Source organism: Pinus tabuliformis, chromosome 8, assembly GCF_031772625.1.
Source record: "Pinus tabuliformis cultivar Carrire ecotype Pingquan chromosome 8, CPIR1, whole genome shotgun sequence".
Classification (NCBI taxonomy): Eukaryota; Viridiplantae; Streptophyta; class Pinopsida; order Pinales; family Pinaceae; genus Pinus; species Pinus tabuliformis.
Window position 1 is genome coordinate 1,492,268,358 of NC_142294.1, and position 18,867 is coordinate 1,492,287,224.

The 18,867-nt window shown below is 39.2% G+C and overlaps 1 protein-coding gene across 1 annotated transcript in view; it reads left to right on the top strand.

Moving 5' to 3' along the window:
* LOC149241474 (calcium-transporting ATPase 8, plasma membrane-type-like) overlaps positions 1 to 18,867 on the top strand; it is a 209,618-nt gene that overhangs the window by 171,833 nt on the left and 18,918 nt on the right. Inside the window, exons 23-24 of the mRNA XM_089370556.1 lie at positions 6,885 to 7,734; positions 7,835 to 7,997. Of these exons, the coding sequence (XP_089226682.1) occupies positions 6,885 to 7,734; positions 7,835 to 7,997 (1,013 nt within the window). The remainder of the gene's footprint in view (positions 1 to 6,884; positions 7,735 to 7,834; positions 7,998 to 18,867) is intronic.

Sequence of the window (18,867 nt, forward strand, 5' to 3'; positions counted from 1 at the left end):
AATGAAGAACCAAGGACTTGAAGTGTGGTAGAAGCCAAGGGAAATTTTCCTATCTCAAGGAAAATATGTGGTGAAGATTCTGAAAAGATTTGGTATGATGGACTACAAGCCTGTGACTACCTCGAGGATCTTAACTTTCGAAGTTATATGGTAGTAATGTCGGACCAGATTTGGGAAATGCCTCTGAGTTTCAAAAACTCATTCGTGTTGATGTTCTTGGTGAACCTCCGTCCGAACATATGTTTTGCAGTTAGCATTGTGAGCTCATATTTGGTTGAGCCTCACTAGATTGGTGCCAAGAATCTTCTGAGATGTCTTCAAGACATAATCTCTCATGGGTTGAGATACACTGCCGGAAATATGAAACTGCATGATTATTCAAATGTTGATTAGGCAGGTAGTGTGGAGGATCACTGGAGCACTTTTAGTGCTATTTCTCTTTGGATTCTGCTTCGATATAATGGTTGAGCAGGAAGCAGAAGTCGGTTGCCATAAGCATCACCGAGACCAGATACATATCTACGAGTATGATCTCGTCTGAAGCTGCCTGGTTGGGAAAGCTCTTCAGTGAGCTGTTTGAACACATACCACTATGATTTTCTGTAACAACCAGAAGTGGGATTCGATTACTGAGGAATCCCGTTTTTATCGATTGCTCCAGCAGATAGACATCATCTGGGATATGGTAAGTCGATGAGCAAGGAGGCTCCATCACATTAAGATGATGTACAGGTCGATTCACCTTGTCAAAGCCCCGAGGAAAGATCTAATCTGTGATTTTCTCAAACGACTTGGAGTCGTCAAGAAACCCTTGTATAAGGGTCCTGCATGTTGCATACATTGAGCTCTGGGAGCTCTGAGGGCTTGCGGTTCTTACTGGAGCAACATACGACCACAGGGTGACTCACCCTCCCCTGGTGGTGCGCACTGGAACAAGATGATTCGCTCTCTAATGGGACAAGATGATTTACTCTCTTGTGGAACAGGATGATTTGCTCTCCTATGTAGTAGGATGATTAGTTCTTTGGTGAGGCGTGGATTGATGTGTTCTCCATGGCGATTGTAGCAGGATTGATGTGTTCTCCATGGCGATTGTAGCAGGATTGATGTGTTCTCCTGTGAGGCCTGGATTGATATGTTCTCCATGGCGGCCTGGATTGATGTGTTCTCCATGGCGATTGTAGCAGGATTGATGTGTTCTCCTGTGAGGACAGGATTGATTAGTTCTTCTGTTGAGGCATCCTACCCATGCAGTCTGGGACTCATGGGAAGTACCTCTCATCTAATCAATGAACAGGGAAATGAAGTTAGGGACCATAGTAGTACCGATGGACGCATCGTTGTATCTACCGTACTCCCTACGCTAGGATGACCTCCATTGATCTGGGATCAATGATACTGGTCTGGGACTAGTGGTAGGAGTTGTACCATAATATGACACTGACTTCAGGTTGGTTGAAACTGGTCTGGGACCAGTGGTACATACTCTGAGACTGACTTTGTGTTAGTGCAGTACTAGACTTCTGGGACTAGTGAGAGTGGTACATACTATGACGTTGACTTCGGGTTGGTTGAGACGGGTCTGGGACCAATGGTACATTCTCTGAGATTGCGATACTGGTCTGGGACCAGTGGTAGGAGTGGTACTTACTATGACGCTGACTTCGGGTCGATTGAGACTGGTCTGGGACCAGTGGTACGGACTCTGAGACTGAGTTTGAGTCAGTGGAGGATGATACTGGTTGGGACCAGTGGAGTTGTACTCACTATGACGCTGACTTTGGGTTGGTTGAGACTGGTTTGGGACCAGTGGTACATACTCTGAGACTGACTTTGAGTCAGTATGATACATCCTCGATCATTTCTTCTTCTTCATAATTTAGACAAAAGCAGAGCAGAACAGAACAAAGCAAAGCAACGCTTAACAGAGCAGAGCCGTACAGATCAGTACAGGGCAGAACAAGACAAATCAGAATAGGCAGAATAGAGTAGAGCAGGGCAAGGGTCAGGCTGTACAGGGCAGTACATTTGATGGATGAATAGTAACGACCGATAGACAGATTGCAGATGAAGTTCTCCCTAGTTGAGAGGGAGTGTTAAAATTGGAAACTAGGGCAAAACTTAATGTGGTCATCTTATTCATGGCTGATAATATTTTTATTAGATTCCTCTCATCGAGAGGTGTAGGATTGATATAAAGATCATCCGATTCTGATAAGTATTCATGGAGATATGAATTTTTTTTGATTACGGAATTATTATCAAGCTGACCTACAACTCATGTAGGCTTAGAAACCCAACAGTTGCATCTATTCACACACCAACGTTGTGTATAAATATAGAAGGACTTTTCCTCATTTGGACTCATCTCATCACATCTCTCTCTCTCTCTATTGCACAGAAAATAGTCTCTTCTCTACTGCGCAGAAAAGGGTCTCTCCCTCACACATGTGAAGCTAGAAGCTGCTAAAACTGAAGCTGCAACTGCAGAAGTAAATTTTGACCTACGTGGACTGAACTACGCTGTAGGTTCATCTAAACCTCCTCTGAAAACCGCAACTTTTGGTGGTGGAATCAAGTCAATCTGATAGATGGTTTGCAAGATATCGACTGCCCTAGTTTGAAGGAAGCTACTGAAACTGAAGCTACAACTGCAAAAGTAAAGTTTGACCTGTGTGGAATAGAAGATCTCCTCATTTGAACTATGCTGTAGGTTCATCTGAACCTCCTTTGAAAGCCGCAACTTTTGGTGGTGGAATCAAGTCAATTCGACGGACGGTTTGCAAGATATCGACTGCCCTAGTTTGAAGGAAGCTGCTGAAACTGAAGCTGCAACTGCAGAAGTAAAGTTTGACCTATGTGGACCAGAATATCTCCTCATCTGAACTGTGTTGGAGGTTCATTTGAACCTCCTCTGAAAGCCGCAACTTTTGGTGGTGGAATCAAGCTGATCCGGCGGTCGGTTTGTGATGATAAAGCCGCTAATGCTGATGTTGCTAATCTAGGGTTTGCTACTACTGCTATAAATCAGATTTATTGTACTATTTCTCTCTGCTGAATTATTGAAGATAAAAGAATATTTGATCAAAGGGTTTCTCCACACATTATGGTGTTTGTCCCTGGATAGCCGCCACATCTTGTGTCTCTTGTCTTGGCTTGTTTTCTGTCGATCGTTTAATGTTCTATTTGCACTTTACTTTATGTACATGTGATTGCTAATCTGTGGAATATAATAAGGAAAAGAAGTAAACTGTTATAAGCATAGAACATTCCATAACTTAACACTTAGTCATCTTAGCTTTGATACCATGTTGAGAAATCTAGTGCATAGTAATTATGCGATTTATCTTCTATTAGTAATTGCTTGTGAGTGCTTTTTACTTCTTTAGATTAGGATCTTCTCTTACTTAGGTTATTAGTGTTCTTCTTCATCAAACAACTACCAATGCATAAACCATAAAGAGACAAGAGACACAAAATATAGGCTATCAGCCAGGACCAAAACCTCTCACTCTTTGAGAGGAAAACCCGAATAAATTCTTCTTCTTATGGAGATTCCAAAATAAAACTTTCATATTACCATTCATCTTCCAAAATCTAGATTCTATATTTAAAAATACATAATCATCATCATGAATTCCACATAAACAAACTGTCATCACCAATTCAGCTTAAACATTGTCATCTTCATTAGATATTAAAATAACATTCAACATATCATCAAGTTTCTGTTTCCAATTTCAATCATCAACATCATCACCAAAATTAATAATGCCAAATGCACACTACATAGTACAAATTACAAAATTGAACTATGACTGACAGTCTACTATCATATGACATATTATGGTATTCGAAGTCCATTGTTCAAAAGTTTAAAACATCATCATAGATTACATTTACATATCATAAAAAATGTTTTTATCCATGTAATTAAGATTCACATCATCATTTGATCCTCTCCATGAGTGGGAGCATTGCTGCCATGTCCACTTGAAGATGCAATAACTGGTGCCTCCTCATCAAACAAAATCATTTGAGACATGGCATTCAACGCCATATCCAAGCTAGGAAACTTTGGAAACAGATCCTAAACCCTTAAAAATGCCCGAATCGTTTCAAAAATAGGATCTTGTATTTCCAAAAAAACAGAAACGCTTCAGAATTACGATTCCGCATTTTTAAAAAACTGAAACGTTTTCGTGCCGTTTCCATGTCGTTTCTATTCCGTAGCATACCCGTTTCCGTTTTAGAAACACTGAGCGACGTTTCTGGGGTTTGTGAGTGACGTTTCTGGTAACTGAGCTTTAGGGACTCCAACCCTAGCCGCAAGCCCTAATAGGGCTTCCTCCTCCGTGCGTCAAGCCTTTTAGGGCTTCTCCTTCCTCCTTTACCCTTCTCTTCCCTAGCCGTTGAACTTTTCAGCCCTTTTTTTGGCCTCCTTCCTCCTCCCATCATCCTCTTTGGTCTTTCCCTAGCCCTAGTTTACCCTAAATCCATCTCTCAACTTTCTGGACTGAATACTTGGTAGTTTTGCAGGTTTTTGGCCTCAAAAAGTTTGATTTGTAGGTGGCAAATTGATCACAAAATTTTTGGCAAGTTTGGGTAAAGTGATATTCAAGACCTTAGGCCTAGGTTTGCTCTCTAAACCCTACATTTTTCACTGTTTTGTTACTGTTGTAATTTTTTTTTCATAACATTAATACATATGCCCTAAAACTACATATAATTGGTCAAAATAACTCAAAATTTGCAAAAATAAATTTTCCTAAAATTTGGCGACTTGGACATTGGTTATCTAACCTAGATATCATTTTTTGCTTGCTGGAATTTTACTGCATTACTGAATATTCAGATCTGATATTTTCTGAATCACATATCTAAAAAGGTTTGAAAACTCATTTTTTCAATTTTGGCAATTTTTTCCTAGTTTTGGCCTAAATTTGGCTTTTGTGGTGACAAAACTAAATCACTGATTTTCTGATCTAATCACTGCTGTAGCAAATTTTTTAGATCTGATATTTTTTGAATCACCTAAAGGCCTTAAAATATCAAAGCTTTTAGTTTGGCAAAGCTAATTTTAAGTGTTGGGCATGTTTTTGTATCATTGACATACCACTGTTCACACACTTTCTTACTGCTGTAATAAGTGAATCAGATCTGAAAAATTTGTGAATACTACATCTTAAAATGGGCTAAACCCATTGGCTAATCATTGGAGAATTTTTTGTCTCATATGCTTGGTAAATTTCATGATTTGAAGTGATTTTCTTACTACTCTCATAAGACTAATAAGTGCTGAAATTTTTGAAGTGTTACTGCTGATTTTGGATATTTGGAATCTAACAACACTCATACATTTAAGCTCTAAATTGCTAATCTTGTTGATAGTATAAGCTACTTTAGCATTTGATATCTAATTGACTTTGTGATAAGAACATCTCGAATAATTGGGTTTGACATCTTGTGGTCTTTGGCTAATTTGTCCAAGTATCTTGTAGATTGATTCATTGACATTTGTATCCTTAAACACTTGTCTTGTTTTAAGATTGTCTTCTAATTGTTGTTAAGTACTATTGTCATAAAGAATAATCATAACTTAAGTACTTAAACACTACAATCCTAACTCAAGTGACTTCATTCATAATCATTGCATAAGCATTCTAGTCTTAGCTTTGTACTTAATAACTTACCTCCAAGCATAAGCTTGGTTGATAGATTCCTAGGACAATCCTCTCTCATCTAGCTTGAGGGATTCAACTCTTCTTAGTGGTTAACATAGTGACTTTGTAGTCACCAGAGCCACAGCCTCTGTAGCGCCGAAGGCACCGGGTGGTTGGAACACAAGGGGAGATATCGTTAATCAGGGCACTGCCTGCGTCTCGTTGGCTTCCATCTCACAATTTACTTTGAACACTGTTTCTCAAAACAGTTAAGGGAAATGTTACATCTAGATTAGGCATATAATCTAAAACTAACCAAGATCCTTGCATTTCACTTAGGTCTTAGGAGTTGCATCGCATATAGGTTAGTCAATCATATATGCAGTAGTTGTCCATCTAGTTATTTGGTCATCATTTATAATAAGCAAGAACTATTGACTCCATAAGGCACTAGTTTCAAAATATAAATTTAATCAAATCTTGAATCTTTCTAAATTTTCACCAAGTAGCTAGGCCACTCAATTGTGTCTCTTGGGAAAATTGGTTCCCGACTTGCTTTTCATCATCTCATTTCCATAGGGACTACCCCCCATAGCCCGCTGTTGGGAGACAACTAGAACGGAGTGGGAGGGGATCAGAGTGACAACCCCCACCCTAAGTCGTTGTTGCAGTGCCTATACAATCCGGGTGACAACATTTTTTGGCGCCGTTTCCCTGCGATAGATTTTTCCGTTCCCGGGGTTTACAACAATTTCTCAATCTTTCCATATTTATTCATTCCTTGTCCCGTCAATGCCACAACATTTTGGCACCTTTCCTTTCATCATTCTTCATCTTTTCATCATCTTATCCTTTGTACTCTCACTAATCCTTTCATCTTGTTCATTCACACTTTTAGCACTTGGACATTTAGGTTGGTTTCCTGTTTGGGTGGCTACTCCACTTATTCATCCATTGACAAGAATGTACTCTAGAAGGAATCCTGGTAGCTTGGTTAACCTCGCTCCCGATCTTGAAAAGGCTCTAAGAGCCCAATTAAACAAATTACATTTTAGAGATCAATTAAATTTTCTCTGACATGAAGCTCTCCTTGATCTCCATTTGCTTTTCATTAACCATCCTATAAATCAAGACATCATCAGTGACTTCTACAGGTCTTGCAACTTCACCAACATTCAAAGATACCCACATGATTTTCCAAATGAATCCACTATGACTAAGCTGCCTCTCTTCCAAGGGAACAATGCTATTAATGCTGAAGGTCATATAAAGAAGTTCCACTGCTTTATCCAAAGATCCATTCATGCTACTACTTATAATCATGAGGATGTTCGAATGAAATTATTTGTGCTTTCTCTAGAAGATGATACTCTCAATTGGTTTCAAGACAAAGCTGACAATGCCTTCGACTCTTTGAGATCCCTTCTTGATGCATTTAAAGATAAGTATGGAGATAAGAGGGAAGGAAAGTATTTGGTTAAAGAATTCAACACTATTAAGAAAAGAGAAAATGAAATAGTTGAAGAATTTAACCAAAGATTTAATAAACTATTAAGGGATATGACTCAAGATTACAAGCCTCCTGACAAGACAATTCTAGAACAATATCTTGAGGCTTACCCTGTAGAGACGCAGTATGAGATAAGACGTGCTCATCCCAACACTTTAGCTATTTCCCAAAGCACAACTGAGGAATTGGAAAAGGACAAGAAAGCCTTAGGAAAGTCGGAGATCCCTGGTTTTGAAAGAGTCCAAATCAAGTCTAAGGGGAAAGAAGTTAAAGAAGAAGAATTTGAGTCAGTTAAAGAATTGACCCGATTAATGAAAGAAATGAAGGTTGAACATGCCAGACAGATAAGTGAGATGCAAAATCAATTAATACAAATGGAAAGGTTCTCAATGCATAGTGTGCTGCCTAGAAATAATAATAATAACAGGGGTAACAACAACAATCCATGGCCAAGAAGAAATCCACCAAATGATCAAAGGCCTCTTACACCACTTGAGTTTGCTAATGTGATTGATGAACCTATTCCTTTCTGTAAACCTTGTGAGAGTTTCCATGAAGAAAGTACATGTGCCTTTGCTAAAAGAATCTTAGAGAAAAGTAGAAACCAACAAAATAATAATGCTAGCCAAGGAAAGTTGATGTGCCGACATGATTTCTTTAGCCTTCGCCATCAATACCTTCAATGAAGAAAACAACCCCATTACTCAAGCATATGGTGAGAAGCCATCTCAGGAACAAATTCTAGAACTTGCGAAAAGTAAACGTTATACCTATCAGAGGAAAGGTAAAGATCCAAATCAAAATAAGCAAGTTCCTTCTGAAAGGTATAAGTCCAGATTAAAGGTGGATTGGGCAGCATGGATTTATAACATCAAGATGTCAGTTCCAGTCTTAGAACTTTTGAAGATCTCGTCACAAAGAGCTTCATTCCTCAAAGCTTGCTTTAGGCATTTCTCAACAAGAAAATATGATACTCTGTCTAAAGATGAAGAAATTAAGTTAAAAGATATAACCTGCTATATGACCAATGAGGACTTTTGCTGCTCAAACTAGTAGGGGACCTAAGGGGGATCCCTAAAGGGAAAACGCTCGGCCAAGGGCAACAAATGGAGACTTAGCCCACTGTCACCTCAGCGAAGGCTCCCATCTATTTACGAACTTTCATCGATGGGAAGAGACTCAGTGTATTATGGAGTCACCGATGAAGGATAAGTCAATGAAAGGATGTGGAGTGACCCAAATAATTCCTTTCTCGGAAAGGTTAGAAAGATAGAGCTTGCTTGCTTTCTAAGCAAGCTACAATGTCTTCTAGGGAAAGGAAGGGAGGATTTGAGGGTTAGGTTTATGGGATATGACTTATGAAGGAATTTCCTAATCCCTAAAATCCTTATTGAAATTTGTGTCTCGAATGGTTCTTGAAGAATTGTCTTCTCAAAGGAACGGAACCACACGGGACCAAGTGGACCCAATTTAGGGTAGGGGAGAAGATTGTGGCAACCAATGATTATCCCTAACCTGGACAAGGTATAGAAATGGATCAAAGAAATAATATCCACTTAAAGGTTTGAATTGATCCAGCAAGGTACTAGCTTTTGGGGATGTTAGGGCAAAGTTTGATCTCGGAGCTATGGCTTGGCTTTTCTCCCTACACCACCGTCAGAATGGCTTCAAAATTGGAGGAGGCCTTAAGGAGACACTAGCGCGGGAGACCCTAGGAGATCAAAAATTTTGGAGGGATAGTTTGTACAGAAAATGATGCCCTAGGTGACCCAACTTGGATAGACCTCGGAAAAGGTGAAAAGATGTGATTTTGGGTGACCACCTCTTGGTAGATCAATGCCTTAGTCTTGAGAGAATGGAGTCTATGATGAATATGAGTGAGGGCCTTTGGTTCTTGGTCAAGGGGGCCTCAAGACTACTTCACTAGCCTTCTCGGTCAAAGAGAAGCAATCTTGTTGCTTTTATACTTCGATGTGCACAGGAGATGGCTTATCAAGGTTAATTTGTTGATAGAATTACCCCTAGGATATTCCGTTCACATTACATGGCCCATATATTGAGAGATGCTATAATGGAGACAAAATCTCCAAAACTTAAAGCGGTAAATGCATGCAGCGGTTAGCCCTAAAAATAGCGAAAATCCCAGTCCAATCTATATGACAATGTAAAACAAGAATAACGTTAAAAGCATGTACTTACATGTAATCGAATATATCCAACCATCCACAATTGACAAAAGAGAAGCTCCAAGATAAGATAGACCAATATCCACACATCAAAATTCATCCATAAAGCTCTAATTCATCCTTTAGAAAAAGTGCTAAATTCTCAAGAGAGAGAAAAGATCCAATCCAAAGTGATGATGAGAAAATGAACTCATCTCACTTGTATTTATACACTAACGAGGAGTTCGGATTAGTCTCCTTGGCCTACATAAGCTCCAAAAATAAAATAATGTGCTAATAATCTAACTTTTGGTGACAAGCCCACCAAACTAGCTTACAAATGAAAGAATAAGCCTCTTAAGAGGTCAGATGATGACTAATGCATGTCGTAGGGCTCTCCAAGAGGCCTGATGAGGTCCATGTGTGCCATAATGAAGAATTGGACCCTCAAAAGTGATGGACAAGGGGTTGGCCCCTTGTTCTCCAAACAAACCTGTGGTGCTCCCAATGGGTGCAGGGGCACAACAATAACCTCATGCGTCTCCAAATGAGTCGAAGATTCCTGTAGATCGTCTGCAAGGGCTCAGATGATGGTGTAGGGGATGCCACATCATTCTACAAGTCTTGGATTAGCTACCAAGTGCATGGTACATTTGTGGGGCCAACTGGGCACTGGTGAACCAAGTGCATCTTCCTCGTCCAATAAGAGTATCTCGAGCATCTCTGACCATTCTCAGGAATCCGTGAAATGTTGTATACTGCTGTGGAGGCCCATGGCTCTCGACTCACACCCTATATGTGCCAATGTAGCCCTTTGGAGGATTAGGGCCCTATATAGGGAGACCATCTACAATCCTGCATAAGATCCAATGTGTCCCTTAGCCTTCCAATACAACAAGTCATTAGAGAAATTGAGTAAATGAGCTTACCAACCATGGACCACAAGCGGGGACTTCATAATGGTCTTCCCTTCCATAATGGGCTTTGGGATGTGCCAATGTCTCCTAACTCCAAACGGGGTTAACCAAGTATCATATTAGGTGGTTTCTACTTCTAAAGGGGATAATATGTTCAAGGTACATCCTTCAAAAATTGGTGGCATGTGACAGATAGGTGAATGAAGTAGGGGTTGAGAAGGGGCAACCCTGGGCCACATGCTAGGGTACAAGGGTAGCTAATAAAAGCGAAGCCCACACTTGGGTTTATAATGTAGAGGAGAGAGAAATCGTGGTACATGAGGTGCCCCGACCTTGATTTTTCCACCATTCTTTATATGCCTTTTGTCTTTTTATGATTTTCTTTGATCAACTGCTTGAGGCCCAAGGGGTAAGAGCATGATGCATAAGATATAGCAGTGAATACCCCATTTTAAGGTCGGGCGGTTCATTTCCCACCAGGGGTTGACAATCATAGGTTCCTATACGATGAAGGAGGCTCATAGAACTTGTAAGAACTAGGGTGATGGCCATCATGATGGGGTAGAGCTCATGTATTGGCTTTTTCCCACGTGCTAAATGTGTTTGTCCCGATCATCTTTTGCATTTTGTGGTACATTTTCCCGTTGAATGTGGTAGAATATGCTTTTGTCTTTCTTTTTAGTTGCATCAACCTCTGGGGCATCATTCTAGGCCTAACCCAAGGTGTGGGCAAGGGGAAGGGGTGAGCTAACCCTATGTGGACCCAGTGGAGGAATATGGACTTAGGTGGCTGAAATGATGAATGGGGTAATAAAGAGTGGAAAGGGGGGTAATATAAGCAGATAAGGGAGCGATACCGCACAACCAAAATCAGGTTTTCCCGTGAAATACCATCCCTAAAGCCAAATGGTCAATAAAAGAGATCCCATGGGACTAGAATCCAAGGTTGATATCCGAAAGGGGTCTAGGGGACAAGAGCACAAACCTAACCCATTCTTTCTGCTGAACCCCCCCATTAATCCATGCCTAGAAGTGTCCATGATAAGCAAACTACAATACTCAATTACCAAATGACAAGGCATACCTTTAGGTTCGGGAGGCCCACATTCAAACATACGATCATGGTAGATGGGCAAGGGACCATATGGCTGGCTTAGGTGGTGGAGAAATGGCACAATGAGCTAGCTGGTGGCTGCGGGCTGAGGACCATCTTGGAGAAAAAAAAAATCTCCTAAGGATATCACCCACAAAATGGTGGGTAACAAGGACCATCAACCATTCTTTCTGACATTGGATATTAATGATCGTCTCCTTCACAATTGCATGCTTGATTCTGGTGCATCTACAAATGCTATAAATAAGAAAGTTATGGAAAAATTAGACTTAAGAATTTCTAGACCTTATCATGACATTTTCTCAACGGATTCTAGAAAAGTTGAAATCCTTAGTGTGGTTAAAGATCTACATGTCGCATTCGCTGATTACCCATACAAGATCATCACCATAGACATAGCAGTAATTGATGCACCATATATGTGGAGAATGCTTATTTCTAGGAAATTTGTAGCCGATCCGGGTGTTTCTATTCAAATGGATCTATCTTACGCCACTATTCTAGCAGTAGCAGGTGGCATGGTCAGATTATACATAGAAGTGGAGAAAAGGTATCATGTGGAAGTCCCAAAGATACTGTAAAATGGTGAAGAGGTCATGTCACAGGGTCATCCACCACACTTCGAGTCAGAATTTGTCCAACCGGTCTGTCAATTTTCTTCATTCCACCGCCCATCCCCTCCTTCGAGCAAAAAGAGAAACAAATTTTAGTTTGACAGAGATATGCAACACAATGATGAGAAGTTACACCGACCGAAGAGGGTGAAATTTCAGTAAGGGACATCTGAAAAGCAGCCCATTGATCTACCAATCAGCGGGCAGATGCCCGATATTATGCCTCTTCGATGACATCAATTGCCATAGGGCATCGTTTTGTATAATATCTCTAACCCTAATCCCTTCTATTTCATGCCATTGTATAGTTTTATTTCACGCATTTATATCATGTCATTTATGTTTCAGTTTGTTAGAGTAGAATTTTCTATTCCAACGACATTTATTATGTATATATGATGATTTCGATTTTGAATGGATATCTATTTGATGGAATTCTGTTTTCTTGGATGCAAGATTCTGGGGTTCTCAATTTGAGGGTCTAAGCCAATCGGGTTTTCCCCCTTTGAGGGTTGAATTGTAAAAAAATCTTATGTAAAAAATATTTTAATGCATGGTCCCTAATACTTAGACACCATGGTTAAAATATTAGAGGGTAGAAAAAACATTAAATCCTCTCTAGTGTGAATTAATTAATTTTTCTAGCAAAAATAATTAAAATCCTAAGCCATAAATTTAATTAATTAGACTCAAAACTAAAAGTTTAGAGAAATTAAATTCTCCAAGTAGAAAAATTTGTGGGTATCAAAAGAATTAATTTTTAGAGGTCCTCCATTAAGGGAATATTGGATATTTCAAGAAAAATTAGACACTCAGACCTTGGTGGTTAAGTCAGTCAATTTTTTGAGGAAATTAGCTCAAAATAATTAATTTTGAGCTAATAAATATGGAATTAAATATTAAAATTGAAAATTACTCAAAAAAAATTTCAACAGTTAAGGTTAAAAGATGATCAAGTACTTTTCGATGGCCAAGATTATTTTGATAAGGATCGAGCCAACTAGTCGTTATTTTCCACTAACGATTTATCTATAAATTAGAAAGTCATTTGAGTCTCTAGCCTTCTGATTTCTGACTATGAAATTGTTGCTGAAGCATTAATGTAACACTATTCTCCCGTTGGGAACTTTTATTTCTATTATAATAAAAACTTTGGGGTGCAGTTCAAGGTGTTCAGTGTTCGTTGATTTGTGGTATGCGCTGGCTACGAGCTTTCCTATGTTGTGTTGGTAAATGATCATTTTTTTTTTTTTTTTTTTGCATTAGATGGGGATAAAGTCAATCTATTGATAGTTTTGGGCTAATCTTATATGATTTGATTCGCCATATGATTAACAAATTTTCTTGAGATATATACATAGTGTTTGTAGGTACCCCAGTCCTTGGTCTCCAAGTTCACAAATTGTGGGCATGAACCAACTTTGTTTGGATCCCAAATATTTATGTGGTTGATTTAAACTTCACTAAGGCTATAGTGTGCATTGGGTTTCTAAAGTATTTTTAGCCATTTATCAAAGAAAAAGTTCCATAAAAATTATTTCTCTAAATTTATTTCAAAACCCTTGTATATTTGTAATTTTTTTGTAATTTAAATTTGTAAATTATTTTGTTTAATTGGGGTTTTGAGATTTTGTATATATTTTGGGTTTTGGGTATTTTATCTCCATTTTGCATGTGCAGTCAAAAGAAGAAGTTGGAATAGAGCTAGATCTAAGCCCTTGAGGGTAAGATCTAGTCTCTAGAATTTTTGTAGGGCCAACCATTGGAAAATTTGTAGCAAAATTCAGATCTGAAGCAAATAAAATTTTCAGAAGTTGGGGTTTCGAGTTGTAGGTCTCCTGGGCCCGGATCCAACATCTCCCTCTCTACCCCCTGCGTCAGCCTAAGAAGGCCCTTCGTCATCCTTTTCGGCCTCTTGGAGGTAGGTCGTAGCCTCTAAGGGCTTCCACCTCCCTTATGTCCCCTACGTCCAAGTTTTAAGGTCTTTCTAGGCCTGGCCATGAGGCCTAGAGGTTTCGGCCTCCCTCTACGACCCTCCTTCCTCAGGCCGTGGCCCTTGTGGGGCCCACGATAGAACTTTATGGCCTCCAACCCTAGCCGCAAGCCCTAGGAGGGCTTCCTCCTCCCTGTGTAAACCATTTGGGGCTTCTCCTTCCTCCTTTACCCTTCTCTTCCCTAGTCGTTGATCTTTTCAGCCTTTTTTTGGGCCTCCTTCTATTATCCTCTTTGGCCTTTGCCTAGCTCTAGTTTGCCCTAAATCCATCTCTGAATTTTATGGACTGAATACTTGGTGGTTTTGCAAGTTTTTGGCCTCAAAAAGTTTGATTTGCTGGTGGAAACTTCATCACAAAATTTTGGCAAGTTTGAGCAAAGTGATCTTCAAGGCCTTGGGCCTAGGGTTTGCTCTCTAAATCATAAATTTTCCACTGTTTTGTTTCTACTGTAATTTTTATTTCATAATAGTAATACATAGGCCCTAAAACTACATTTAATTGGTCAAAATAACTCAAAATTTGCAATTTTTTTTTTTTCTAAAATTTGGCGACTTGGGCATTGGTTATCTAGCCTAGATCTGATTTTTTGCTTGCTGGAATTTTACTACATTACTAAATATTCAGATCTGGTATTTTCTGAATCACATATCTAAAAAGGCTCAAAAACTCAATTTTTTTCAGCTTTGGCAAATTTTCCAAGTTTTGGGCTAAATTTGGCTCTTGTGGTGACATAACTAACTCATTGATTTTCTGATCTAATCACTGTTGTAGCAAATTTTTAAGATCTGATATTTTCTGAATATCATACCTAAAGGTCCTAAAAAATCGAAGTTTTCAATTTGACAAGCTAATTTTAAGTGGTGGGCATGTTTTTGTAACATTGACATACCACTGTTCACACACTTTCTTACTGCTGTAATAAGTGAATCAGATCTGAAAATTTTCTGGATAGTACATCTTAAAGTGGGCTAAACTCATTGGCTAATCATTAGAGAATTTTTTGTCTCATATGCTAGGTAAATTTCATGATTTGAAGTGATTTTATTTCTACTGTCATAAGACTAATAAATGCTGAAATTTCTGAAGTGTTACTGTTGATTTTGGATATTTGGAATCTAATAGCACTCATAAACTTAATCTCTAAATTTTTGGTCTTGTTGATAGTATAAGCGACTTTGGCCTTTGAAATCTAATTGGCATTGTGATAATAACATCTCAAATAATTGTGATTGACATCTTGTGGTCAGTGGCTAATTGACAATTGGATAATTTGTCCAAAGTATCTTGTAAATTGATTCATTGGAACTTGTATCCTTAAGCACTTGTCTTATTTTAAGATTGTCTTTTAATTGTCGTTAAGTGCTATTGTCATAAAGAATAATCATAACTTAAGTACTTAAACACTTAAACAATCTTAACTCAAGTGATTTCACTCATAATCATTGCATAAACATTCTAGTCTTAGCTTTGTACTTAATAACTTACCTCCAAACATAAATTTGGTTGATAGACTTCAAGGACAACCCTCTTTCATCTAGCTTGAGGGATTCAACCCTTCTTAGTGGTTAACACAGTGACCTTGCAGTCGTCTGAGCCATAGTGTCTGCAGCGCCAGAGGCAATGGGTGGTTGGAACACATGGGGAGGTATCGTTAATCAGGCCATTGCCTGCTTCCCATTGGCTTCAATATCACAACCTACTCTGAAGATTGTTTCTCAAAACAGTTAAGGGAAAGGTTCCATCTAGATTAGGCATATAATCTAAAACTAACCAAGATCCTTGCATTTCACCTAGGGCTTAGGAGTTACATCACATATAGGTTAGTCAATCATATAAGCAACAATTGTCCATCAAGTTATTTGATCATCATTTATAATAAACCAGAACTATTGACTCAATAAGGCATTGGTCTCAAAATCTAAATCTAATCAAATCTTTAATCTTGCTAAATTTTCACCAAGTAGCTAGGCCACTCAACTATGTCTCCCGGGCAAGTTGGTTCCCAACTTTCTTTCCATAATCTCATTTCCATAGGGACTACCCCCCCATAGCCTGTTGTTGGGGGACATCTAGAACGGAGTGGGCAGGGATCAGAGTGATAACCCCTACCCTGAGTTGTTGTCGCGGTCCCTGTACAATCCGGGTGACAACAGGTCCCATGCAAGTATCTCAGCACATGCTTTTCAACAATCCAATGTGCATGTGATGGCTTAATCATATATTGGCACAGAGTATTGACCGCAAATCATATGTCCGGTCTAGTGTTCACTAAGAACATCAGTGCCCCAATCAATTGTCGATACTCGGAAGGATTAGCCAAATCAGGTCCTGTAGCTTCATCACATAACTTTTTGAAATTCATTTCCATTGGTGTGTTCATGGACTTACATTTTGTCATACCAAATCTCTCCAGAAGTGTGACAACATATTTTTCTTGAGAAAGGAAAATCTCACTATGTCTCTGCCATACCTCTAGGCCCAAAAAGTAGTGTATCAAATGAAGATATTTCATTTCAATTTCAGAAGCTAAATTCCTCTTACATTGGATGATAAGAGGTTCTCCACTAGGCCCACGGGGTTTTGGATTGACGGTGAATGGGTGCACTGTTAAGGCACTCCTTGCGATAGGTCACTGGTTCAAATCCCCCGTGGGTACTTAGGTTAGTCTTAACTAGAAAAAAAAAAAAAAAGAGGTTCTCCACTAGTCAAGAATAATTCATTAACATATAATACCAAAATCAAAGGCATACCTTGGACTATCTTGAAGTAGAGATTTGGACTAACATTGCTTCTAGTAAAACCAAGCTTCATCAATAAGCTATCAATGCAGACATACCAAGCTCTTGGGGCTTGCTTCAATCCATAAAGAACTTTCTTCAGTCTACACTCATGAATTTTCCTGTCATGCACTTCAAAGCCTTGTGGCTGCTCCACAAATACTTTTTCCTTGAGGATGCCATGTAGAAAAACAATGTTCACATACATTTGGTGAAGAGTCCATCTCTGGCTAGCAGCTAGATCCATATGAGATTGGAGGTAGTATATCGAGAAACAGGTGCCAAAATCTCATCATAGTCTACTCTCTCTTTTTGAGAGAAACCTCTAGCCACAAATCTAGCTTTATATTTTTCAATATTGCCATCTGCACCATGTTTAATTTTGAACAACCATTTAGAAGTCACAACAGACTTACCTTGGGGTCTTGGAACTACTTCCCATACATCATTATGTATGATGGACTCATATTCTTCGACCATTGCATCTTTCCATACTTGATTTTGCATTTCTTCTTCAAAAGTGCATGGTTCAACTTGAATAATGTTGCTCATGGCTACAATGTATCCCTGAATCAACACGGTTTCTTGGTTTCTCTGAAGGTTCCTATGGGGAAGCATGTCTATCAACATCTTGTAGAGTGTCACGAAGCCATAATGGTCTCTTTCTAGTAGGAGGATCACATGGAGGAGGATCCAAGGGGTCCATGGGCTCCATGGGTTCATCAACAAGATCAGGCTTAGGCTCAGGATCTTCTTGAGCATCCAAGGCATCATCTTGACTTTCAACATTAGCAAGAGGAGGAGGAGTGTCTCTTGCCTTTCCAAGAGCTGCATCTTCATCAAATGTTACATCCCTACTAAAATCTATACTAATTTAACCAGACACGTATATATTGTAAGATTTAGAATTTTCACAATAACCGAAAAACGTACATTTCTTATCTGAAGCTTCCAGCTTCCTTTAGCGCATGAAAGTAGACAGGGTAGCCAAATATCCTCAAGTGCCCAACCTCAGGCTTTTCACCAGGGAAGACTGTTGTAAAATGTAACTAGGTTTGGTCTTCATAATGACATGTAATTATGATCTTTGTAAATAATGAAAAGAAGAGAATAAAATTATGTTTATAATGCCTTACTTCATGGGTTTCATGAGCAAGAGGTTTATTTTAAATGGCTCCCATTGAGAGCCCTAGGATTTGTCAAAGAGTCAATGTCATGTCAAATGTAATCTAGTAAAATAGCCCTCCAACGATAAGCACAGAATGCTCTTCCTATGTTGGCCTCAAGATAAATGAAGGAGCTCATGTTGGCTCACATTATGGAGATACATCGGTTCAGAAACTCATGTCGGCTTATATATACGGACATACCACTATATATACCCATCTCGGCCTATTCCATAGTCAGAAGATTTCGTATCTATCTCTGAGTTTTTCAGTTGGGTAAAAACAGGGAATTTCGGATCTCTAGCATAGTGAAAACTTCAGATACCTCTGAGATTTCACAGAGTTCGATGTGAGAAAAGGAGCTCGTTCTAAGGCACAAGAATGGAGATTGGGTAGGGAATTCAGATCCCTCTTATGCTCATATCACAGTGACAACAAGGAGTATTGAAGGGCCAGCGAAATATTTTCTAGGATAGCACAGTTCGGATCTCTCTGAAGCTCAGTACACAATTGTAGCAAGACATATTCGAAGTTCAGATGAGTTTCTGGAGGAAGTTGAAGGGACAACGAGATGCTACCTACAACGAAGAGTCTCTCTGTCTAGGTATCACATCAAGTGCAGAGAAGCAACCTTGAAGACATGACAGTTTGGTATAACCATAGATCGTTGTTGATGACAGTAAGTAGGTCTCACGAGAAGAGATCCAGATGAGATCTCAGTGATGTCAATGTCTCAATGCTCAAAGGGTCAAAGAGGAAGAGGAGTCAACAGGAAGAGAAGAGAGTCTAGAGGACTTGTGTCTTGGTTTTGGAGTAGCTAATAAGTCAAGGGTCTTGGTCTTTGTATTCATCAATTGGAATCTATATAAGAAGAATTTGTGCGGGTTTTCCTCTCAAAGAGTGAGAGGTTTTGGCCTTGGCTTATACCCAACATGCTGTGTCTCTTG